Genomic DNA, 26775 nt, shown 5'->3' with positions numbered 1-26775 from the left:
ACAGGTAGGATATGTGTCACACAGTTAGTGATAGACGTGCACACTGGGGCAGTGACAACCGAGAGAAACATGCTTGGGGAATAATGTTAGAGTGCACATCAATATGACAGTTCTTACCAGAATCGCAAGAAATGCCTCTGTATGAGATTGTCTGGGCCTCCTGGTCTCTTCGGTGCTCCTGGACAGGTAGCTCCTCCTGGTGTCATTCTACATCACCAATATCTTCTGCTGGCTCTGGCATCCTCCGTCTTCTTGCCGGGTTATGCAACATACAACATGCTGCAAAGATTTTGCAGACCTTTTCCGGGCTGTAGAGCAACTGATCCCCTGACTGATGCAGATATCGGAACCTTGTATTTAGGAGTCCAATTGTCCGTTCAATGATATTGCGGCTGGTGTTATGTGCCCTATTGTAATGGAGCTGCTCTGGACATGCATGATGGGGGTCATCAGCCATTCTCTAAGTGGATAAGCCCCATCACCTGAATTCAGGACAAGAGAGAACAAAACATGTTAGAAAAGGAACATGCATCTTGCAAGTTGTGAGGTTCCAAAGGAGTGTGTTGCGTCATCACCAGACATCAAGCGAATGCTGCTCACAGGCCTGTACTAAAAGGAGAGAAATGTGGTTAATGATGAAAAACTTTCTTTGGAGTAGTAATATGGTACTTACCAAGCAGCCAAACCCCTTGAATCTCTCTCCTCTGGAGTCGCTGATAAATTCCAGAGTGTAGAGAGAAAACCACAGGAGAGTCAAATCCACAAGCTCAACACTCAAGACTCAAAATGGTGGAAAAAGACTGGTGAACTCACAACTTCTTTATTTCTTTCATACTCCATATGTTGACTCGACATGCACATGTTTCGGCCAAAGAGGCCTGCATCAGGAGTCTCATAAACCTGTATAAGGTACGAAAGACCACATCCAATGTTCATTACACAGTAACGTATATCGTGCTGTAAAGTAACGCTACCATAAGCCAGCTACATACGCCGAAAGCTTTGACACAAAACTCCTGATTGGTGAGGCCCGACTTTAGTACAGGAAGAGGCGGTCGGAGCATACAGCGAGTGATTTCCTTCACTCGCCGGCACTCCGGCTGCCCTCTCCAGCTGCCCTCTCCTGTCTCCCCTGCCTAAAAACCGTATTTGCGGGGGTTCCTGGAACAGAACCTCTGCGAATATCGGGGGAGTACTGTACATTAGAGTCTGGAGCTGAGCGAAGGGTGTACTCTGTATGTACTCTGCAATTTATGGAGTGATTAGAATACACTTGATTTTATTATTTTTGTAAGTCTTTGTTATGTTTTGAACGGACAGGTATTTTTGGAAATATGTCAATAAACCTTTATTTCCATTGAGAAAAAACATGTGTGCGCATCACTGCTGTAATCGCATGTAATAATAATAATAATAATAATAATAACAGCTTATATACCGCAATACCGTGAAGTTCTATGCGGTTTACAAAGATTAAGCAAAGGTACAAATTGATGTAGTCATCTTTGGGGTCAGGGAAAGCCTCATGGACTTTGCAGGTTTACATCATCAAACCTGTGCCTTCTTAACTGCAAACCTAGTGGTCTGCAGCACTTCTATATGGGTGCACAGTGGGCAGCAGTAAGCAGCCATGTCATCAGTGTAGCCACAGTCCACCTCTTGCTGTTTCAACATACTTCAAGTTTGGTTGCTAGCTTGCATCTACAGAATCCCTCCCCTTCCTGCAAGGGTCGATGCAGCGCACAGGCTGTCCTAGGGGTTGGTTTGGCACCTCTCTCCTTTTCTTCCCTCAACTTCCTTCTCAATTTATTTTCTACATCTGTCTGTCTAGATCAGGGTTCTTCAACCTTTTCACACCTATGGACCGGCAGAAATAAAAGAATTATTTTATGGACCAGTACAGGTCTGTGGACCGGCGATTTAAGAACACTGGGCTAAGTCGTGGGCCAGACCCCACCCATCTGCACCCCAGACCCCGCCCCCATAATAGTACTAATTGTAACACTATTTTTTCCATTCATTTTTCATATATACACACACAATATAATCTTATTAACAACACATAATGGTTAACCACAAAATTAAACTACACAAAGCAGACTGTATGCTTTACAACATTCATTCCTACCAGAACAAAGATAACCCCTATGCAAATATGGGACCAAAAACTAAAAGTACTAATATATACAAAGGAAACCCTAAGATTCAAGACTCTGCATGTAGTACAACCCCAGAGAAAAAGAAATAAATACATTTCTTCCTGAACAATGCAAAATACAGACAGCAGATGTAAATCAATCACTAAATTCAAAAATAAAATCATTCCCCCTACCTTTGTTGTCTCCCTCCCTCCTTGCTGTGCTTCAATTAGGTGCCTGCTCCCGCCTGGCCATTTTATGCCATCCCTGGTGTTATCTTCGGGCCGGCTCCCTCTTCCTCACTGCTTCAGTGCACAAAGCCGAGGGCAGCGGCTCCTCATGCGTCCTGCGCCTCATCCGGAAGCATTCCATTTGATGTTGCAATGTCAGAGAGAAGGCTTCTGGTTCAGGTGCAGGAGGTGCGTAGGAGCCGCTGCCCGTGGCAGTGAGGAAGAGGGATCTGGCCCAAAGATAACGCTGCATCCATTACACCATGGACCAGTGGTTGAAGATTGCTGTCTTGGGCCCAATGCACCTGCCGGCCCTGTGGACCGGCAAGAAATTTCTGCGGACCAGCACCGGTCCATGGACCGGTGGTTGAAGAACACTGGTCTAGATTACATTTTCTTCATATCCATTCCTCAATGAATCTCTTTTCACTGAGTCTACCCACAGCTTGCCATCTCTTTCCCTCACCCCTTCTATTATCTCACTAACTGTAGCCTCTTCCCCCATTCAGAATGTGGACTATTTTGCTTCTCCCATCCTTCCATCATATATCATCTCCACCTCTTCCAGCCAGCATCTTCTCCTCTGTCCATCCAGCATCTGCCCCATCTTTCTTCCTTCTCCCCATTACCCTGCCTACTCACCTCCCCAGCACTTCTGTATACTTCTCAAGCAGCAGCAGCAGCTGTAAACTTAAATGCAGCCATCGTGAGATCTTTCTGCACTTCCCTGCCGTTACCGGCTCTGCTGTGGTGGAACAAGAAAATGACGCCGGGGGGGAGGGAGGTGGATCTGCAGACATAGGGACATGCAGGAGGGTCCATAATGGATGGCTAAATGGAAAGTTTACTGCTGCTAGTTTGGGAAAGCAGCAGGGTAGGTTGTTTCTGGACGCAGTGGGCCAGCTGTCCAGCCCCCTAGAATCATAGAAACACGATGACAGATAAAGGCCAAATGGCCCATCTGCAGTAACTATTATCTTTTCGTCTCCCTAAGAGATCCCAGGTTTTCTTGAATTCAGACAGTCTCTGTCTCCACTACCTCTTCTGGGAAAGTGTTCCATGCATCTACCACTCCTTCTATATAAAAAAAAAGTATTTACTTAGATAACTCCTGAGCTGGTTTTAAGAAAGGTTTGGATAAATTCCCGGAGGAAAAGTCCATAGTCTGTTATTAAGACATGGGGACGTCTCTACTGGATGGGTAGCATGGAATGTTGCTACTCTTTGGGTTTTGGCCAGGTACTAGTGACCTGCATTGGCCATCGTGAGAACGGGCTACTGGCCTTGCTGGACCATTGGTCTGATCCAGTAAGGCAATTCTTATGTTCTCATTTCAGAGCTTCCTTTCAAATGAAAGACTCACCTCGTGCACATCTCCCCTCTCCCACCTTTTCTCCCAAGTATACATATTGTCACCCTCCAGCCGCAGCTGGTCTGAGTGGTTAGCATGCGCCTCTAGGGGATGCACAGGTTTTAGGAGACTACCAAGTACTGGTGTTTAACCATTAAGAAACCACGCACCATCTGTAACTGAAATATGAACTATGCTTTATTATAACTCAGTTCAAAAAGGTTTCTGACTTTTCCCAGCTTCAAAAACAATCCAAAAGACAAAAATCAGAATACAGTTCACAGTGTCAGAACGCTCCCAATGCAAAGAAAATTCCAGTATCCGTTCATACTTGCAACAACCAAAAGAAAAACGTTTGGAAACAGTTCCTGGGTTTCTCTGTGCCTCTCAGTCTTCCCTCCAGGTCCTTATTCAGCTGTTCTTTAATCCACATGTAGGGCAGGAAGGAAATGCACATAGGTAGAACCTTTGCAAAAGAGTTCTGTTCTCACCCTGAGTTCAAACATATAAATCTCAGTGAGTTAAAGCAGGAAAGAAAACAAAAAAAAAAAAAACCCCAAAACAACTTCTTTTCAGAGCTGTGCTGGGCTAATCAGCACAGCTCCTGGGCTTCTGCACTAGCCAGTCTCTTACACAATCCCAAAGAAAAAAAAAACCACAAGAAAACTAAAATTTTCAATGGTTCCTCCTAGTACCTGGGTATCACATAATACTGTGTAGCAAAGAGTTCCTTATTGCAAAACCAAACACTCAAAATCTCTAGCAAGAGGCAAAACCACTCTACTTTTAAACACGCTCAGCATTTCATAATAATCTCACTTGCCTTAGTTCAAACAGCCCTCTATTGCTTGTTGGTCTGCATTTGCTTCTCTTAGGTCCATGGCTTATGGCAAATCTCCTGTTGCCTGACCCTCAACCTTGGCTTCTCCCTGGCCACGTGGCTTGGCTACTTCCTCAGTCTGGACCGCTCTCTTTTCCAGTCGTGGGATACCTCCTTCTCTCTTAGCCAGGGGTCTCAAACTCAAACCCTTTGCAGGGCCACATTTTGGATTTGTAGATACTTGGAGGGCCTCAGAAAAAATACTTAATGTCTTATTAAAGAAGTGACAATTTTGCATGAGATAAAACTCTTTATAGTTTATAAATCTTTCTTTTTGGCCAAGTCTTAATAATAATATTAAAATTTATAGCTAGAGACATATGATCAAGAAAGTGTTTATTTTACTTTTGTGATTATGATAAACATACTGAGGTCCTCAAAATAGTACCTGACAAGCCAAGAGTTTGAAACCACTGCTCTTAGCAGTGCAGCTAGCAAATGCCCCACCCCCAACCACCAGGTGAAGGAGTTCAGCTTCCTAATTAAAACTGCTTTCAGTTCTATGTGAATTGCACTTCAGCCCCTTCTGCTCTCTTGCTCCCTCTGGTGCTTCTGGAGAAAACAACACCAGTTGCAGGATTTTCTGGTTTTCTCAATGCTGGAATGTATCTAACAACCTCAACCAGCTCTGCTACCTTAGGGACACTCCTAGCAGACACACCCTGCATGCCACAATATATTGAAATCTTTTTGAGTCTGTCCCCATACACCATAGTTTTATAGCATCCTTCTAGCTATAGCTGTCACCCCACCCTTGGTACACAGTGCAGCTTGCACTGCACCTCTCAATGAAGTAGTTGAGCTAGTTAGAAGCTGTGCAGGGTATTCCCCAAACTCAGTGGATATTCAGCCACACATATAAAGACTGTCCAAATCTTTGCTAATCCACAATGTTGGCACACATTCCAAAACACAGCCTTCAGTTAGCTTTGTAGCTCATATAGATTTTAAAAATCTCCATTGTCTGTGACACTCAGAAGAACATTGCTACCTACAAACCATAGCCATATGGAAACCCCGCAAAAGGCAGTCATTGCATGTAGTACAACACTATATATGTGGAAAAAGATGCACTTTTCTTCCTCCACTGTGCTGCCTATGCAGTAGGAGCTTATTCTTTCTTGGGAACATATGTGCTACTTTTCTTCATAGAATACTATCCTCAGCGGATATATGTGTCCTTAACATGTAGACATAAGCCACACCGCTGATGGAAGTATGAGTGCTTAAGTGCAGTAGAAATCCTGTGTAAGTTGCAGTCTTCTGTAAATTACATGTGTACATGGGAACTCCACCCATGCTCTGTCCCTAGCCAATATGTGCTGTGTAAATTAAACATGTATTTGCAAAAAAAAAAAAAGCTTAGCTGGCATGCTGACATATGTACATATATTCTAAATATTTATGTGCATAAAGGCTCTGATTCTATAAACAGTGCCTAAATCTGCCAGCAGCTAGAAAAATGGCACCGGCCATGTGTCGATCACACTTTACAGAACTGTAGCTAGAGGTGCCTATGAAAAACTTAGGGCTAGATTCACAAAGCAAACCGATCGTGTATCGATCGGTTTGTGAGCCCATTGTGACCCGATTCACTAACCTGTGTAGCGATCCCATCCTGATCTGTGCATGCAAATGAGGGGAATCAGCATGCAAAACAGGAAGGAAGCGATTTAATAAAATTAAAAAAAGCAACACCGACTGGGATGGTCGATCCAAAGTAAGCGACCGCTGAGGTCCTTTCCGACTGCCCTGCCTTCTGCCACCTTGCTTCTCTGCCCCGTCTCAGCCCTGATCTCCTGCCTGTCCCAAATCTCTCCTGCCGCCCCAACTCAACCCTGATCTCCTGCCCTTCCCCGCACTGCGAGCCCATGGTTTTAACCCGTGGGTTTAAAGTGGGTTAAAACCACAGGCTCGTTGGGCTGTTTAGAAAAGTAAAAGTTTAAAAAAAGTCACAGCTCTTAGACGCATGCGCAGACCATCTACAGATAGTCTGCACATGCGTCGGGATCGCTCTCTAGCGATCCGTGCGGTGGATGGGGGGCGTGTTAACGATCGTCTCCATTTGCATGCAGGCCTTTTCTGAATTCGTCAGCCTGCATGCAATCGGGCACGGATCGGACATGGAATCGGGGGTTAATGAATCTAGCCCTTAGTCATCTGAAATGTAGGCCAGGGTTTTGAAGGCCGAAATTTCAGGCACCTAAGGTTTGGGAGAAATGCACTTAGTGGCATCTAGAAATGTTCACTTAGGCATGACGCAATAGGTGCCTATTTTTTTTATAGAATTGGATAGGCGTCTATAATCCAATTAATTCATTTTTTAAACCAACTATTGAGGCACCCTTTATAGAATCCGTCCCAAATTGTAATGCCTAATTTATAAAATTGTTCTCATTCTGTGCTCCACTTGCATGGGAAGATGCCGGGAATGACCTAACAGTTTACCGGGAAAGTTGTACAGTCATTGTGCATTGATTTTGACAGTTTGGGCCTGTTTTACAAAGCCACGCTACCGCCTGCTGCACGGTAACGGCCCCGAAGCCAATAGAGATTTAGGGCTCCTATTGCTAAGCTGTGAAAGCATTTTTAGCACGCGCAGAATTGCCGTTCGCACTAAACCTGTGCTATGCGGCTAGAACTAACGCCAGCTCAATGCTCACTATCGCAGCTTAGTAAAAGGAGCCCTTAAATGGCTTTGGGGCTGTTGCCGCACAGCAGCCGCTAACGCGGCTTTGTAAAACAGGCTGTTTATGTGAAGTAACTACAAAACCTTGTCATATTTTAATAATTTATCTCTTATTCTGCATAACATAGGTGGTTTTTTTTTCTCGTTTCTTCAAAGTAACAAGCTTCAGACCATTACAAAATCAAAAATGCCAAAGAAGTTCTTTCTAAATTAATAATTACTGGTATTAGGCTTTTATACTTGAGTGGATTTTGTCTCATTCTTAGGTTGATCGCTTCCATCATGTCTGAAAGAACAGCCTGCATAAAACCACATCATACAGGGGTTTGATCAGTTTTGTGCCTGTATGAAGCCACTCTAAGAATCAAGCCTTTTTAGTCTTCACTAAATAATAAGATGTGTCCCATAGTTATTTTCTTGCAATCTCTTTATAAGTTCAGTGCATTGCAGAGGTATAGTGCATGCTGGCCCCTTAAGGCTTTGGCTGCTCCTTCCCTCCCCTCCACCCCCTGCCACCCCACTAACAAGCTGTTCTGCTCTTCTGCTTTCTGAGCACAGAGTTACAATCTGTCCAGTCTCACAACTGCACAGGAACCTCCTGCATCCAGGAAATTTCTAATAATATCAAATTAGCTGGGAAAGAACCTGAGATTCTGCTAATGACAACAATAAGTAGGTCTAGCACTCTTAGACCTCCCAAATCTAAAAGGTACAAAAGTGTGAAGAGGAATGCCAGTCGAATATATACCTCATACCAAGAGCCACTTCAGAGGTAAGAAATGTTCTCATTTCATTTTTCTACAATTCAAAACACATCTGGGAAACGAGTTTCATTCACAGCTGCTCCAATTGATATTTGAAAGATGTTCGGAAAAGAATGGAAGCCTGTTGTATCTTTCTTTAAAGTTAGATTCATTCTAGACTCATCTGAATGCAGAATGAACGTGATTTCTACCGGAATGTTTTGGTTTTCTGGAAGAGTTCATAGCAAAGAGGTTGCATGTTTCTGGGACAGTTCTGAGTATGTATTTTTATAGATGGTGCTGCTACACTGCTGTCAAAGGGGCATTTGGTATTAGCAAAGAGTAGTACACTGTAAATCATGAAATTCAGGACCATGGACAGTAACTTCTATTTCTTGGACTAAGGCAAGGCAGCCTATGAAAACAGATTACTGAACTGAAAGCTACTGAATTTTATTTTTGGAAGACCTGAAGTGCAACAGTTTATCCAGAAAAAAAAAATCCAAGCAGCCTGAAAGGATCCTTGAAATTTCAAGGTGGGATTTTCTTAGGAACTCTCTGCCTGTGTTAGATTCATCACTTTGCCTTGCTGTGAGATCTGGACATGAATACCGCACACTGTTGTTGCAAGCTGATTTATGGGCTATAATGGAATTAAACAGATTAATATAATAATAATACCTGGCTTCAAAATATGCTGTGCAAACACTGTGAAAATCATTTATTAAAATATATCTTGTTTATTCTAAATCTTCCATCTTCCTGAATTTCAGTAATTCAGATGACGACGACAATGGAGAAGGAAAAGAGGATAATAATGACCCAGAGACAATTTTCCAGAATATCCAGTTTCAAAAGGAGATTGTGGCAGATATTCGCTGTCGACCTTGGCCAATGAGACAGAAGTTAAAGGCACTCAGGTAGGCTACTAATCCGCGCAAGTGAAAATATTTCTTCGTGGACATTTTTGTACAAAGAAAACAGGAATTTCAAAGACCTCTGAGGAAAAAAACCCCAAACCAAACCATGAAAATAACAATTGAAAATTACTATAAAGCAGTTTGGAGTCATCTTAAGACAATGAAGAGCTACGCAACATTTTTTCCTGCACTTTTTATGGACACAAGTAAGGTGTTGGGCTTTACTTTGTTTGTTTTTATTTCGCTATTGCTCCCTCATACCGTCGGATCACTCGGTTTGGTGGCCGCTTAGAGCAGTGCAGTTTCAGTAATGCAATGGAGCATCCATAAGAGGAACTCATTCTGCAAGCCAGGATCATGCTGTCAATCCTGTAAAATTAGCAGTACATGAAATCAGTGCCTGCTGTTGAACAGAGACATTCCACAGTATTGGACAGGGGCCTTTTCACCATCACGCTGCAAATTACAGTTAGCCAATATTGTGTTTCACGTTATAAATATGTCTTTCTTTGCAGACAAGCTAAAGAGATTGTGCTGAAGTATGAAGGAAGGCTGACAAGAACAAGAGGTTATCAAGCAGCTGGTGCAGAGGTACATAAAAAAATGGTTTATTCTTTATTAGATTCTGGATATATTGCTTTTCAGAAGCCAGCAAAGTAGTTTACAATACAATAAAAAAAAAGAAAACTCAATAAAGTACAATGAAAATTGATAACCATAAATAAGCAAACAAAAAAAAAAAAGCTTCATGGCTTCCGGCTCTACGTAGAATAGACACTGCAGGGAATTCTAATCCATAGACGGCTGTATTTCTGTCTAATACTTTAATATAGAAGAACCCAGAACAATCTATATCCATCTGATATTTGGGCTGTTGATGGAGGCACGAGTAATATTTAAGTTCTCTTGTATTTGCTTCAAGTTAGTTTGGGGATTAGCCCCTACCTATCTTTTGTCTCATTTCGTGCTATAATTTATTTGCCTATCCAAAGATCACTGGTTGTAAATACAGGTCCTTTTTGGATAAGACTTTTATGTTTCAAGCAGGTAAACAGCAGTCCTGGTTAGGTAATTACATCAATGGAGCCAGGCTGACCTATGGCGCATTTCGGGAAAAAATCAAGACTGCATTGTTTGATAGATTAATTTCCTAAAGAGAAGTTATACTAATTACAATCATTTTACTCCGACTATTCTTAAGAACTATGTTGTACTTTTGCTATTTGTATTTTGTATTTCGCTGGTTGTCCAGCTCTGTTCGGTGTAAACCGCCTAGAAACCGTCTGATTGTGGCGGTATAGAAGACTAAAGTTATGTTATATGTTATGAAAAATAAAAATACACCGTAGCGCCAGTTCCAGAGTGCTGGATTTTGCCACAGGGGATCCAAGTTTAGATTCCCCTTCCACTGGTTCTGATTGGATCTGGGCATGCTGCAAAGGTGCACTCGGATACATGGAGGAAAGGCAGATTACTAGTGTTGGTTCTTGTTGACAATAAGCGTTATGGAAAGTATTAATTAGCAGAGATGTCCCTCCAGACATCAGGGTGGCAAGGGTCTCACAGCCATCTGGGCATGCTGACTGGGTAAAGAGGAACAAAGATGGGGGGCAGAAGGGGAGACATTGGGTTTCTTTTTCTTTTTTGCTGTGTGCTACATTTTAATGTCTTTGCACGAATGACTTGAGAATGAAATTGTTTGTAGGCTAATTAGTTATATGAAAAAAAAAATCATTAAGGAAGAAGGTCGGTTGAAAACCCAACTCTTCCGAAAATCAGTAGCTCGAAACACTCTGCTGCACTTCTCCAGTCATCACCCCTATCATTTAAAATTCAACCTCCCAGTCTGCCAATTTTTGAGGGCTCGCAGGATATCTTCTGAGGATCGAGATTTTAAAATAGCAGCTAGAGATTTAGGTAATCGCTTTAAAGCTAGGGGTTATCCTTTAAAATCAATAAAACAGGCATTCACAAGAGCAAAATATGCTAATCGAGATTTACTGCTAGCCGAAAGAGAACATGCAGACACTATGGATAGATTAATTTATGTTCTTCCGTATTCGATAGCTGCAAAAGAACTGATATCCCTCATAAAGAAGTACTGGCACATATTGCAGGTTCACTCTATATTTAATGAAATACCCATGTTCTCTTTTAGGAAAGGGAAGACCATTGGGCAGGTATTGATCCAGCAAAAATTGGGAAACTACAGAGAGCAGATACAGGGTAGTCATATGGAGTGTGGGCACTGTCAATGGTGTGCCACTACTATTCAGGGTTCCTCATGGACGGACCCTCATACAGGCAAAATAATAAAATCTACTACTAACACAAATTGCCAATCAGCTAATGTAGTATATGTGATTGTGTGCCCGTGCAGTCTTGTGTATGTGGGCCGTACGTCAAGGCCCGTACACATAAGACTGAACGAGCATAAGTCACGTGTTAAAACTAAGATCATGCAAGCTCCCTTGGTGGAACACTTTGTGGATAGTCAGCATAATATGGAACAGATTCAATGGCGGGTAATAGAGAGCCTTGCTACGGGTTGGGAGGGGGGTAACAGTGAAGAGTGGCTAAATTATAAGGAGCACCGTTGGATATATGTTTTAGATACAGTAATACCAGATGGGTTGAATGGGGAATTAGAGTGGGGCACGTTGATCTAGCCTTGTTTGGGTGGTTGTCAGTCTCCTCTAGTAAAAATTTGAGTATATAGCTTTAAATCCGGCAAGCAGTCCCGTGACGCTGTGGCCGCGTAATCACGTGGGTACAGTTGTCCCAGGTTCTGCTCTATTTAATTTCTGAAAAAGACGCCGCCGCCATCTCTGTAGATATAGTGGTCACAGAGTTTGGCGGTATATCACACTGAGGTGAGAAATTTAAAGTTGTTTGGGTACTATTAGGATTGGTTACTTTAACAACTATCTTCTTGAATATTAATTTTAACTTTTGTTCTTTAACAGGGGTTATCCTTGATAAAGCTTGCATAGCGAAACATGTCGGTGTTATAATCCCATGCCAGAGACCACATGATTAAGCTAAGTCATATGCTTAAAATTGAACATTGAAGTCTTATTAATGTAAAAAACTATACAAAAAATATACAAAAGTTAAGAAAAGTATGAAAAAACGTAATATGAATTATTGATCCAATGACGAATTGACACGTAAAGCTTGGAGCAATGAGATTGGTTTGAGCTCCAAGTGGTGCCGCTGAGGATCGTGGTAAAATCTATATGCACCTTAGGGCATTAAAGGGGTGACTAAGGTCTTTTCACCCTTTACATTGGTCTATTTTGACTGAATACCCTTGGTGAAGTGTAATTCTTGTGCTATTATAGAATAAAATACAATTTATGCCATTTAAGTCAGATTAAATGAATCAAAGTGGAAGTGTAATCCAAATATCAACGGATCTGGAAATTAACTTCTTTTTTGCACATCTTAAATCTTATGTATCACCCACAATTTTAACATTATTGTGCTCCACCTAGAAGCCTGAATAAGCAGAATAACAAATTTTAAATAAACTTGGAAATTTATGCATCTAAATTTTCAACATGAGCATCAGAGGTTAAGTGATATTAGAAATGTCAGTCCACTTTGTGTGTCTAAATTAGACACAGTCCTTTAATTCAGCCTTAAGAAGCTTAAGGAGATGTTATACAGTCCTCTGAAGTCAGAGTGATTATTTTTAAAAGTTCTGCTAAACAATAAAATGGTCTGTGCTCTATAACAGATCATCTAACTGTAGTAGAGATTATACAGTGTCACAAAAACTTGTACAAGGAAATCATTTTCTACACTATTTTTTTTTCAAGGCACAAACTTCATGAAAGCCGACATATTTATATCCTCCATTAACTGTCCCACTCTCCACTCTTATCACTAATTTCTTCCTCATCGGTGTCATTTGAAACTTTCTTAATTCTTTGAATGGCTGCCTTGATGCTTCTCTCAAATTCATTTTCTGATTCTTTGCTGATGTCGACCTTGGGCTCTTCTTTAACTTTTCTTAGTTTAACTCCTTGCCTTATGGCTAGCAGGATGCTCTCTCTGACATCGCCCCCTGTAACTGGCACTGAAGGCCATTCAACTTTACGGAGAAGAGTTTCACCACGCTTTAAAGTAGCCAAAACTTCATCCATAGATCCTGTAACATGTCAAAACAGAAATTTATTACTCCAGTCGGAACTTGGAGACATTTATTTTTTTTTTTTTAATATAACTTGTCAGTTTTCTGGTTTCCTATATTTTATACATAAATAGTGAAAGGAACCTGAACTAGATAAACTACTGAATAGTCCCATCACCTGGGATTAGAGAATGACATGGGGACAAGTTTTTCCCCATCCCCACGGAAATTCATTTTCCCATCCCGGTGAGTTCTTTTCCTGCCCCATTCCTGCAAGCTCCGTCTCTTCTGCACAAGCCTCAAACACTTTAAAATCATAAGTGTTAGAGGCTTTTGCAGTTAAGGCAGCGCTTACAGGAATGGGGCAGGGGCAGCGACAAAACTTGTGGGGACGGGAAATTGAGTTCCTGCGGGTCAGGGAAAAATTTGTCCCCGTGTCATTCTCCACCTGTGATTTTCACTGTTCATAATTCTGGCACATGCAAATATATATCCATTTGAGCGTAGCTTTGCAGCTGAATGGGACTGATCACAGCATTGTATTTATTTACACAATAGAAGAAAAAGCACAGTTACTGCCTGCTTGTCCTGGGATAAAGCACAGTTACTTACCGTAATAGGTTTTATCCAGGGACAGCAGACAAATATTCTCACTGATGGGTGATGTCACCAGAGCCCCAGTATAGACACTTGAAAAGTGAATCACAACTTTAAGTTTAGAAAGTTTGCGATTAGCCTGCACTGCGCATACACGAGTCCCTTTTCGCCCGACGTAGGTACGCACTCCCTCAGTTAAGATAAGCCAGTTAAGAAGCCAACCAGGAGAGGTGGGTGGCCTATGCTGGATGGAAGTGCAGATGGGAGAGATAAGGGAGTAAATGCAGGAAGGAAATGGGAGGAGAGAAAGAGGGGAGCAGACGTTGGATGGAAGTAGACAGAGAGAGGAGAAGGTACTAGATGGAAGGGTTGGAGAAAGAGGGTATATGATGGAAGGAGGGGATAAATAAAAGGAGGGCACATGATGGGGAGAAAAGGATTGAGTTAGGGAAACACTGGAGGGGTGAGGGAAAGAGGTGGCAAGCTTTAGGTAGACAGTAAAAAAGGACATTGATGAGAGGGTAGTAAAAACGTAACCTAGACTGATGCAGAAAATAAATTGAAAAGGAAAATGAGGGAAAAAAGGGAAAGGGATTGCAGAGGAGAGGTAGGGAAGGAGAGGAGAGAGATGCCAGACCAATGGGAGTGAAAGGAGAGATGGAAGGGCGAGGCATACAGTTTCTGGAAGGGGCATAGAAGGAGAGAAGATTCCATATAGGGGAAGAGAGACGACAGACAGTGGATGGAAGGAAGAGAGTTACAAGAAGATGAGGAAAGCAGAAACCACAAAGGTAGAAAAAAGTTTTCTATTTATTTATTGTCTATTTATTTATTTTCTATTTATTTATTGTCACTGTTTCTGTGGAGCATTGTATGCAGAGTCCAGCTTCTTGCTGGTTCAATTTAACCTTTGTCTAAGTATTTCTATTTTATCCCCCCTTTTACAAAACTGTGGAGCATTTTTTAGCACCAGCCGTGGTGGTAACAGCTCTGATGCTCAGAATTCTATGAGCGTCAGAACTGTTACCTCCGTAGCTAAAATCCACACTACAGTTTTGTAAAAGACGGAGGGGTTAGTTTGTGATTATATATTCCATACTAGGTGAAGGTGTTTTCTGTGTTCTGTGTGTTCGAAAGACATGTTTTTTTGTTAGGATTGGCTGGATTGATCTGTACTAGTCTGGCTTGTTTAGTTTTACAATGGGTGTATTGATGTTGCACTGCTCATTGCAGTATGTAAGATGCTGCCTTTTCCTAGGTACTCATGTGTGACGTGTGGATTGTTACTAAAAATCATGTTTTCATACAGATGGGGGGTGCCAAAAAATGATGGGCCCCGGGTGTCACATATGCTAGGTACGCCACTGGACTTGAAGAATCCCAATGTAAGTTACCATATAGAAAGGATTTATAAATAAGAGGAAGAAAAATCATTCAACTGGATGGTGCAATTTAGCTTTTGTCAGCATGTAAATTCTCTCTCTAAACAAAACACATGTACTAGCTTTAAGGGGGAACAACAAAAAAGTCCTGTTTGCAAGTAAAATAGCATTCTACTCCAGAAACTGGTGACTACTGGTCACCTTCACTTCATTCAAAAATATTTGAGATGTAAAAGGCATTGTGAAAGGATTGTCTGAAGGGGAATTAAAGAGCACTATAAATTAACATGACATTTACATTCCATTTTTATCTAAGCGTACATTGTTTTATGAACAAAAACACTATTCACTGAAAAGGCAGAGCAAGTATTTGTGGTATATTTCTGAGGGGACAATGATGAAAGTAAATGCCAACCTCATAGCACACCTTTAAAACTAAAATCTTCATCCCCATGTTAATTGAAAATGCATAAAAACTGCACTATAAAACTGCTGGGATTGTTACACTAGTGATTACGAAAATGATCTTTGTCTTGTCCTGCATGTTAATGGGCATCAGGAATACTGTGTATGGCTTGGAGAAACAAGAGATACCACCTTCCCAGAACTTGTAAAGCAAGAAACAACAACAAAGGTGACTTATGGTCGTTTTATTTCATGACAAAGACTTGACACGATTGTGTTTTGACCCAAAGTGGCCTACCTCAGGAGTCTAGAAAAACATATATTAAAATGCTATGAATACACAAACATTGTATATACATCAACATCTATATAAAAATGCAGAAAATAACAATACTGAAACGTAATTAAGTAAACAAATAAACATAAACCCATATATGTTTTTGGACTTTGCTAGCCGGTTGTAGAAACAACAATGATGTTTGCGTTAAGTCTTTGTTGTGAAATGAAACGGCCAAGCACCCTAAGTTACCTTCGTTGTTGTTTCTTGCTTACATTGTGTACAGCAGCAGGATCGAATCGGCACCAGTGCTACCTATGCAGTAACCTGTCGTTGCTTATCCACATGCAGGAGGATGAACACAGCAATATTAAAAATCTCTTAGGAAAAACCAAAAAGAGAACAGTGCACACAAAAGTTTAATGTCTAGGTTAGATGATCTTTAAAAGATAAATAAACATTTCTGATTTACCTGTGCGATGATTTAAAGGGGGTTTAAGAGAGACTTCCCGTCTTTCTGGAGTAGGGCTTTTGGCAGATTCTTCACAGATCAAGGGTAAAGGCTTAGAATCAGTTTCTAATGATGGTCTTGACCGTAGAAGCTGAGGAATGGGTGGAGGAGGCGGCGGTGGAGGCGGCGGCGGTATTGGTGGCAGATGTCGGGTTGGCTGCAGAAGCATTCCATTGTGGTTTTCTTCCTTCAGGTCCACAGATGAAATAAATATTTGTTCAGAGAAGTCTTTCTGGGCCTTTGAGCAGTCTCTACTTTGTGATACTGGAGAGTCTACTGACTGCATGGAATATATGTTGGTAACTGAGGGATGCTGGGAAACACCCTGTGAATGTCTTTCAAGGGTTTGAGAGGAAGATGTTTTCAATACAAAATTAGTCGGGCATTTCTAAAAATGAAAAGAATAAAACACTGATATAGCTGGAACTGGCAGAATGACTTGTTTCTAAACAAATTAAAACAATCAAAGAATATCCACAATTTAAGTAATTCATGAGAGAAAGAACAGTGAATGCAGTAAAAGCACTAGTGTCACAGGTAGACTTGTCTTAATTTCAGCAAAATGAAACAAAACTTATTTAAAAGGAATGCTTAATCTTACCCAACTGAAACATGAGAAATCTCTTCCGGGTATTTAATAGCGGTCTCAAACTCAAACCCTTTGCAGGGCTACATTTTGGATTTGTAGGTACTTGGATGGTCTCAGAAAAAATAGTTAATGTTTTCTTAAAGAAATGACAATTTTGCATGAGGTAAAACTCTTTATAGTTTATAAATCTTTCCTTTTGGCTAAGTCTTAATAATAATATTGTAATTTATAGCTAAAGTGGCAAATGATCAAGAATCTGTTTTATTATACTTTTGTGATTATGATAAACATATCGAGGGCCTCAAATTAGTACCTGGCGGGCCGCGAGTTTGAGACCACTGGTATATAACTACTACACAGAAAAGCACTTTTTATCCAGAACGTTTGTGACAAGGCTTGTTCTAGATCAGTGTCTCGCAAACTTTGCGAAGCCGTGGCGCACTAAATGTGGAGGCCGTGGCTCGAGGCACCTGGAAGTGCGCGGACATCGACATGATGACATCACATGCCTGCCTGATGTCATCAGGTCGACATCCACACATGCACAAAGGTCCTCCAGACAGGGCCCTGAGCCGCCAATGAGGGGTGCTGAAAGGGAAGAGGCGCAGAGAGAGGTGAGGCACTGGCTCCGGCTGACTACCTACAGGATATGCCTCTTGCCACAAGAGATACGTCCTGTAGGTGGTCAGCTAACACCAGCACCTCTCCTCCTCCCCAGCATTTTGTGGCACATCTGGTAGGCACACAGTTTACAATACACTGTTCTAGATAATGGATTTTTTTCCATGTAATGATGTTTTCTGTTTAAAGAATTTCAATGGGAGATTTTCCAAGTCCTCTCACATACATCAACTATGAAGCACATGACAATTTAGTAAATGGCTATTTGCTTCTTCTAAAGATGTACAGCACTATAGTTTTGCATTATGCACCCCCCAAAAAAGTGGAGAAATATCGCCAGAACGACGACAATTCCTGAAGGAAAAAATAATAGAATAGTACATAAGAACATATTACTCTATCTATTACTCTGCTAAAAAGATTTAGCGCTGTGATTAAACATAACAGGAATAACCTCCTGGTATTTCTTGTTTCTTAAAATCTCAATCTATAAAGAATTGTCCTTCCTATTTACTACTACAATTACTACTTAAGAAAAGAAATTCTCCTTTCCAATATTTCTAAGAAACAGCAAACAGTATTAAAAAAAACCCAAAACCCACATGTTAAAGTCCAAGCTCAGAATATGTCACAATGGCACGCTTCCCCTGATGAAGTGTTGGAAAAATATGACAAACTGTTTCTCAGTAAGGAGGCAACAGCTGGGTGCATGTGAGTAGTATCATGTCTATCTTGGTAAGAGCACACCACCCACCCACCCACCAAGAAAAGGACAACATTACGAGTGGGGAAATAGCTACCTCTTTAAATGACTTCAGTCTCTGCAGAGTCTTCTGCCGTTCTTGATCAACCCATTCCTTTTTCCTTTTTTCATCTTCTTTCCTCTTGTCTCTTTTCTGCACTTAAGCACACATGATTTTTGATCAGCCTGAAAAAGTAACATGTTCCTCAAAGCCCGATAAAAGTTTTCCTTTACCCGCTCACCATCTGTATACTGTGATGTTGATGAAAGTGCTTCATAGTTTCTTGGGCTTGCTGCAGTTTAAGCTCTTGTGTCTCCTGACATTTATCCTGGAGAGAAAGCAGAATCATATGCTGTAGCTTTTTCCTGTTGCCTGGAAGCAATATACATACCAACAGAGAGACAATAATCTGGCTCAGAGCTGCTGTCTGAGGTGAGGATACTAAGGGCATACTGAATGAATTCACTATGTCATCCTCACAGCAGTTTGTGCTAGTAACATGTCTTTTTCCTAGCACACAATGCTCATTTCCCAGTGAATGAACATTGTCCCTCCTCTACTCAGAGATTGGGGCCTGTAACATCTCATTGTGTGGACTAAACCGGCCCAGAAGAGTAAGAACCGCATAAAATAATCCTAGTGCTCCACACTGTAAGAGCCCCATATATATGTATCTATAAGCTCCAGGCCGCTGTTAGAGACTAATATAACCAAACATGGCGAGAGATGAACCTGGAAAACCTTTCACTTCTCACAGCTAACCTGAATTCAAAGTCAATCAATATCTTGTCATTTTCTGCTGCATCTGGCTGATATTTAAATAATGTCAGGGAAGGTGGGCCCGGCCCGGCCCGGTCCCCCCCCCCCACACACACTATATGCGAGCTTGTAAAACAGAAATGGGTACACCAGGTTACTATGGCATACTGCCTTTTAGTGGAATCTTCTAGGAAAAAGTTAAACCTGCCTGGTCTCCCTGTAATCCTAGCGAAAGCGGATCAAATTCAGTTGCACATTCATTCCCACACTCTGTTGCTTTCAATGGCTGGGGGCGGGGGAGCCGGGGGATGTAAATGAAGGGGTTAGTTGGGTTTTGTTAAGTGTTTTGTAATATTTTATTTTATTTTTTGGATATGCTTATAATAACCAGGTACTGAAGGATTACACTATGTCATATTTGGATTTTTATTATTTCAATGAAAAGTTAAATTTTAAAAAATGCTTGGGCAGAAAAGTCTCCTGATGCTTCTGTTTTCCTTTTTTTTTTTTTTTTTTTCTTAAAACCATGTAGGGCAGCGTTAAAAAAAAAATTATGGCGGGAAGGACATGATAAATGATGACGCTGAATGTATAGACAAATAAAACTGCAGGGCAATCTGCATAAATGCTGCGTTCAAAGTTGTTTTAAGTCTGTTCTCTCCATAAACCATGGGTAGAGCAGTTTTAGTGGGGAGAAGGTGGACAACCGAGGCTTTGGCAGGTTTTGTGCTATTATGCTATGCCTGCCCCTGATCAATGGCAGCACCGCAGGGGGACTTTGAGGGCATTCCACCCTCCCCCCCCCCACCAATTTGGGCTCAGACTCCCTCAAAAAGTGAAGCATCCTTGATTGGCTGGTGGGAAGCCCAAGCTCTACCAGCTGAAATCTATTACCTGAATGCTCACCACCGGTGCTGCCTCAGTATTCATTGAGCGTGCAAAAGGAGTGCTGGCATCAGCGGCTGGAAAACTTCCTTATGAAACAGCACATCTTGGCTGGTAGGCATAGGCTTCCCACCAGCAATGCAATGGTGCTGAACTTCTGGAGGGGCCTCAAGCCCAATTTTTTTTTTTTTTTAGGGGGGGAGGGGGAGGTTGAGAACAAAGAAGAAATGCATGATCAACTCAATCCATCCCTTGGCTGACCCCAAAAAATGACCCAACGACAAATCTGCGCACGACAATTGCACCCTGTGAAATGCGCACACCAATCTGAATCTGCCATAAGTGGATATCTGGAAGGCCCTGATTTGCTCAGACTCTTCAGGCCCTGTCCCTCAAAGAGAAAATAGTATCCGCTATGGATTGTGATCGGGTAGCGCAATTGTCGGGGTGCATTTGACCTCCCATTCAGTGCGCGCATTTGTTGGGCTATGCATTTGACGGGTCACCACAAAAATAAGCCACTGCAACATTTCTTCTAAACTCCACAGCTGTGCAGCCATGCACATCTTTTCACAAACCCGTGCAGCAGTTCTATTTCATTTCCTTCATATACTGAGCAGGTTTCAGAGATCCTTTTTCTTTTCTCCTAACATAGACCACTCACTACTACTCTTCAGGTTCAGGGAGACTCTTTCTTCTTCCCTTCACCCTAGTTTTCAATATCTGTTGGAGGAGAAGAACAAAACCAAAACAACCAGCATTTCCCAACATAATAAAAACAAAAGCTTTTCTGTTTGGCCCAGAACCTGAGAACTTTCATTCAGTAAATCTTCTGAGCTCTATCAACTGGAGATATTTGGCCCAGGCCTTTTCCCTCCTGCAGAATGGTTGGCTATGAAGATATTTTTGTGCTTGGCCTGTGGCGATTTATTCCCAAGAACATGAAAGGCAACTCTATAGCAGTGTGCATAAGTGCATACAGTAAGCAGTGCCTACAGTAAATGCCTAAGTGCACTGCACACTATTCCACGAGACAGTGCTTAAGTGCAAGGGAGTGCATAGCTGGGTGGAACACCTGTTCTTCTCCTCTGACTCCTCTCTAAATCTTCCCTCTAAGGCAGTGCTTCTCAACCCAGTCTTTGGAACACATCCAGCCAGCCAGCTTTTCAGGTTATTCATAATGAACATCCATGAGATTAATTTAGATGCACTGCATCCATTGTATGCAAATCGCATTCATGTATATTCACTGTGGGCATCCTCAAACTCAGTTAGCTAGATGTGAACATAAGACCTGCCATACTGGGACAGACCGAAGGTCCATCAAGCCCAGTATCCTGTTTCCAACAGTGGCCAACCCAGGTCCCAAGTAATAAAACAGATTATATGCTGCTTATCCTAGGAATAAGCAGTGGATTTCCCCAAGCCATCTCAATAATGGCCTATGAACTTTTCTTTTAGGAAATTATCCCAAGGACTAGGTTGACATTCCTTTCAGACTCATCTGTGGAAAAACTTATCCCAATTACAGTACATCATTATCAAAAGCTGAGTAACTGCTGAACCAATTTACCTTTTTGTTACGGAGGTAAGCTCTCCTGACACAGATGTTCCCTCTCTTCGACTCCAGCTGCTGAGCCTTGAGCCTCAGCCTCCTCATCTCTGATCCCCGAGCATGATGTTGGGAGCTTGTCCAATCAGCTGCGTTAAGTTCACCAGGATCTTCACAGGCATCATAGTAAACAACTTCATCCTCCTTTTCTACAAATGCAGACATCAGATGTGAAAAGCACAAACAACAAGTGTATTTAAACCAAAGCTGAGCAGATAAACTGTCACTGAAAAGCCAGACAAAGGGGTTTACTGGATTGTGGGGGAGGAATATGATGCAGTGCAACAGAAATGAATCGCTGCCATACTGGAAGGCCAAATCACGATTCTTCTCGGAGAACAATCAGGCCAAATGGAAAATTCTTAACAGCACAGAAATTGCAGATTTTTTTTCCAGTACAACATCCTTTCAAGTTTTATTAAAATTTTGACTCAATTGCAATATCATTATTTCAGAGCGATTCACAAATAAAAGAAGGGGTCCATATTATTGAAAATACATTGGAAACAAAGACATTACAAACTTACACTTAAGAGGAGTGGGAGGAACTACCATAAATCCTGGAATTGGGAGCTGGGTTACTTAGGACCAGGCTCCCTCCCTTTCCCTACAGATTCAAACGAGATTCAGCAACAGATGAGAACCCTTAGGGAGCTGGAGCCCAGAAATGGAGGGGGGGGGGGGAGTGATCAGATGTAATTTCCAAAGCAGATCTGTTTCCTGCTAGACTTCATGGTCTCCAGTTCTCTTTACCTTTTATCTGTCTCCTGATAGTGTCCAGCTGTGCCATCAGCAGCATTTCTTCATGCTTTACGATCTCGAACTGAATGGCATATAGCTCCAGCTGCGTTTCATAATACTGCATTTCCAGTTTATCTAATGTATCTATGGAGCTTTCCCTTTCAGCTAGATTCTCCATCTTTCCATTTGTGAAACAAACAAACAAAAAAAAAAAGCATGAAAATGAATACTGTGAACAAAGCTTAACTCTGCTACACAAATATGATTTGTAAATTTTTTTTTTCTCCAATTCTTTATTCATTTTTCATCTTAAATCAAGTGCACAAATATTATTACAATTGAACTTATACACATCACTTGAAATTCTTAATATTATCATCTTACATACATAAATTTATTTCCTCCACCCCCCCTTTCCATAGATATTATAGTCAAAATATCATATAAATCTAACAATTATATTATTAATTAAATCTTTAATACAACTAAAAACCACCCTCCCTTCCCCTAATTATAACTATACTTTCAGTGTAAAAAGGCGTCTAATCATTACAATAGTTTATCAATGGCCCCCAAATCTTTTTAAAATTATTATAATTCCCATTTTGCATGGCAATTGTTCTTTCCATTTTGTATATATGACACAACGAATTCCACCAGAAAGTGTAATTAAGTCTAGAATAATTTTTCCAGTTCATGGTAATATGTTGAATGGCAACTCCTGTCATTATCAATAAAAGTCTTAGAGACATTTGGAGCATTGAGATTAAGCATCAAATTTCTGCGTCTCAATGGCCACGAATTTGGTCTTGGAGAATGAGATGTACAGTGTCTGCATCTATGAGACAAACTTGGTTCTTTTTGTTACATAGAGCATTTTGGACCCCAGTTAGATTACAAAAGTTGGATAGCTCTAAGTCTAATAGATGCTGGCATTGTAATCTGGAAGCAGGGACTCTAGATCACTTAATATTCTATTGTCCCTGTATCATGGCATTTTGGAAATCAATCTGGTCTTAAATTAATTCTTTATTAGAAAACCATGTAGCTCTATCATATGACGCTATTCTATTTGGGACGTCAATGAGAATAAAAAGTCAAATTTCATCAAATAATATGATTTGTAAATTAAAAAAAAGAAGCAGCTAACTTTCACACACTCATCCACTGAGGGAAATGAGAGCTGTTGCACTATAAACATCCCAGCGAAGGCACACTGTGGCACAGGTGCAAAAAGATGGCGGCGCATGAAATCTCCCATCTCTTTTGGTGCTGGGTGGGGAGCTGGCCAGAATTAACACACAGAATAGAAATGAACTCTATAGAAATCAGGCGTTAGTATTTCAGTTCCATCACTGCAGATTGTCTGGAGCAGTGTCTTACAAATTTTGCGAGACACGGCTTGAGGGCATCCAGAAGTGTGTGGACATCAATGCGATGACATCACACACATGTGACATCACGTTGACATCCACCCATGCGCAGAGGCCTTCCAGATGGGGCTCAGATGCCAGTGGGGGGGGGGGGGGTTGTGCCAAAAAAGAAAAAGCACGAAGAGGAGAGACACCGTCTGACTGCCTACAGGATGTGCCTCTTGCTGTGAAAGGCACGTCCTGTAGGGCAGGCAGTCAGCTGGTGCCTCTCCTCCTCCCCAGCATCTGGTGACATACCTGGAATCTCATGTGACACACAGTTTACAATTCTCTGGTCTGGAGCAAGAATAGAGAGGGAAATTCTAGAAAAGGCCCCTAAGTTAATTAACAAACGCCGTTTAAAATGGAAAAAAAAATGCAACATTAAAACGCTACCAGTGCCTAAATAATATGTGCCGGAATTGCACCTACGATGGGAAGGGGGCGCCGCTCATTCTTACTACGCCAGTGTGTTTGCAGGGCTGTGCTCATGGAGCTCCGGTAAGCAGCACCAAGGGCAAAAAACAAAACCTTCCAACTGCAGCACAAATCTCTTTTTTCTTCTTTTTTGAGTTTCACAGCTGTTGTGCGAGTTTTATTTGCATGTGTGTCTTATACCTAAGAGCTGCATCCTCACCATAGGTGCTGGACACACATGCACAAACATCTATTCAAGCAAAATTCAAGCTAGCGACAGCTCCAGACCTGCCAGAAAATTTGGACCTCTGAACGATGGGCGTTTCCTGCTGTGCATTACACAGAATGCGCAGTTCAATACTGGATAGGACTTTTATGTTTCAAGCAAGTAAGCAGCAGTCCTGGTTGGGTAATTACATCAGTGGAGCCGGGCTGTCTTACGGCGCATTTCGGAAAGAAATTAAGACTTTATTGTTTGATAAATTCATTTCCTAAATAGAAGTTATATTAATAACAATAATTCTACTCTGACTATTCTTAAGAAATATGTTGTACTTTTGCTATTTGTATTTTGTACTTCGCTGATTGTCTAGCTCTCTTCGGTGTAAACCCCCTAGAAATCGTCTGATTGTGGCAGTATAGAAGAATAAAGTTATGTTATGTATGTAATGAGCTCCTTTGTACTGCATTTGCTTTGAATTCTCAGTGGCTACTACCACAATCAGTAAAAGCCCCCACCCCCACCCTCTAGAACCCTTTTGTGCATTGGAGGCAGAGCTACCTTGCAAGTAACACTGGCTACAACCAGTCTTACTTGCATGGCAAGCTTTGAGCATCAGGGCCCCCAAGTCCACTGCATGTGGCAAATCTTCATCTCCACCAGGTGTCCAGGGATACAAGGGCACATTGTATTTGCAATAAGATTGCCTCCTCCAAGGAAAAACAAACTAGTACAGAGGGATGGTTACCCATAAAATGCTCACATTTGTTATTATTTTTCATTGCCAAACAAATGTCGTTACAACTGCACACCAAGGGGGAAATTCTAAAAGCAGTGCTCAGAATTCAGCAGTAATTAGTAGTCTATAATAGGCGATCCAAGATCAACACTCTTAATAAAATAGCAAAAAAGTGCCAGAATTTACACTCATCTTTAGATGCAAGAAGTTACACCAACTGAAACCAGGTGTAAATTCTGGTGCATAAGTTGGGTGCGGATCCCCCCAATTCTCAACCCACTGTGCGCAGTTTAAGGCAACACCCCTGGCCCGCCTATGCCCCCCTTGCAGATGCATGCAGAATCATTTAGGCATTATTCTATAAATCGGTATGTGTATTTTACATGTGGACCTCCACAAAAAAAAGAAGAAAAACTCTGCGCCAAATCAATAAGAAAACAAAAGGAGCAGAGAGGACCAAACTTTCAAATCAAAAAACTTTAATGACAGCAATGTGGAGTGAAAAATAAAAACAGACCCGACATGGACCGTATTTTAGTCACTAGGCCTGCATCAGGAGTCCTCAAAATAGTCCACTCAAGTAAAATGGAACTTATGTGGTGTCTTAACTTTGAAGCTGATTAAGAGTAGTTTGGTTTGAAGGTCAAGTCCTCTGCCATTTCTGCCCAGTTTTGGTACCTTGTATCTGTTAGAACCCTTTCCATGCCAAAACTTTGATGCAGAAGTAGCACCTAACATTTGGTTTCCGCACGAGAGAGTGCTAGATTCACTAACCTGCCTGATCCGTGGCAAGCCTACGAATTCTGAATGGGTCAGCATGCAAATGGTGGCGATCAGAGGAATGTCCCCCACCGACCACACGGATCGCTAGTGAGCGATCCTGAAGCATGCGCAGACCATCTTCTTTGTCTGTAGATGGTCTACGCATACTTACAGAGCTGCGAGCTGCTTTTTTTTTACTTTTTTAATACTTCACGAGCCATGGGTTAAAACCACAGGCTCACACTGTGGGGGAAGGACAGGAGAGTCGGGGCAGCATGAGGAGATTCGGGGCATAGGGCAGTGAGTCGGAGCAGAGATGAGGGTGACGAGAAGAGAGTAGGGCGAGAGCAGAGTGGCGAGTTAGGGCGGCAAGAGGAGATTTGGGGGAGAGAGCAGGAGGTTTTTTTTTACTGAGCAGGGCAGCACAGAGCGGAAAATCGGATCGGGGCAGAGAGTACCGAGCAGGGCGGCAGAGAGCAGAGAATCGGGGCAGAGATCAGGAGTTTATTGAGAATGGCGGCAGTCGGAAAGTACATGAACGACTGGTCCCCAGCAGTCACTATTTTGTTGATCAGCCAGCCCAATCAGTGTTCCAGATTTTGTTTAGTGAATCACTGCCTGCCTACTTTGCATGCCGTTCCCCCTCATTTGCATACATGGATCAGCCACAGGTTAGTGAATTGGGTTGGGGTTGCAAAGGGGTCACAAATCAATCGATACACGATGGTAAGCTTAATGAATCTAGCCCTCAGAAACTAAAATGCCTTCCTCCTTGAAGAGAGCACTCAGACAAATACAGATTCTGCTATATTCTCCTTGTTAAGTCACACTAGCTTACGCTGAATTACAAAGTACCCAAAAAGGAATTATAAAGGCATGCTGTAGATTCACAAACACTATTACACATACAATAATGGGAAAAACACCTTTATAACAGGCCCTTTACTAATTTCCTACCACCCTCGACCCCCTCTCCAAAGTTAAAGAAATATAACGGAGCTGAAATAGGCAGGC

General features: G+C 41.7%; 1 protein-coding gene across 1 annotated transcript in view; it reads right to left on the bottom strand.

Annotated features, from left to right (window-relative positions):
- Positions 1 to 9535: 9535 nt before the first annotated feature.
- Positions 9536 to 26775, bottom strand: part of WHAMM (WASP homolog associated with actin, golgi membranes and microtubules) — a 42413-nt gene continuing 25173 nt past the window's right edge. Inside the window, exons 5-10 of the mRNA XM_033920544.1 lie at positions 22224 to 22389; positions 21432 to 21619; positions 18456 to 18542; positions 18272 to 18367; positions 16223 to 16649; positions 9536 to 13107 (exon numbers count right to left, since the gene is read on the bottom strand). Coding sequence (XP_033776435.1) covers positions 12815 to 13107; positions 16223 to 16649; positions 18272 to 18367; positions 18456 to 18542; positions 21432 to 21619; positions 22224 to 22389 — 1257 coding nt within the window. The 3' untranslated portion in view covers positions 9536 to 12814. The remainder of the gene's footprint in view (positions 13108 to 16222; positions 16650 to 18271; positions 18368 to 18455; positions 18543 to 21431; positions 21620 to 22223; positions 22390 to 26775) is intronic.

Source organism: Geotrypetes seraphini, chromosome 14 (assembly GCF_902459505.1).
Source record: "Geotrypetes seraphini chromosome 14, aGeoSer1.1, whole genome shotgun sequence".
Taxonomy (NCBI): Eukaryota; Metazoa; Chordata; class Amphibia; order Gymnophiona; family Dermophiidae; genus Geotrypetes; species Geotrypetes seraphini.
The sequence above is the reverse complement of the archived record's forward strand: the minus strand, read 5'-3'. Positions and strand labels throughout refer to the sequence as shown.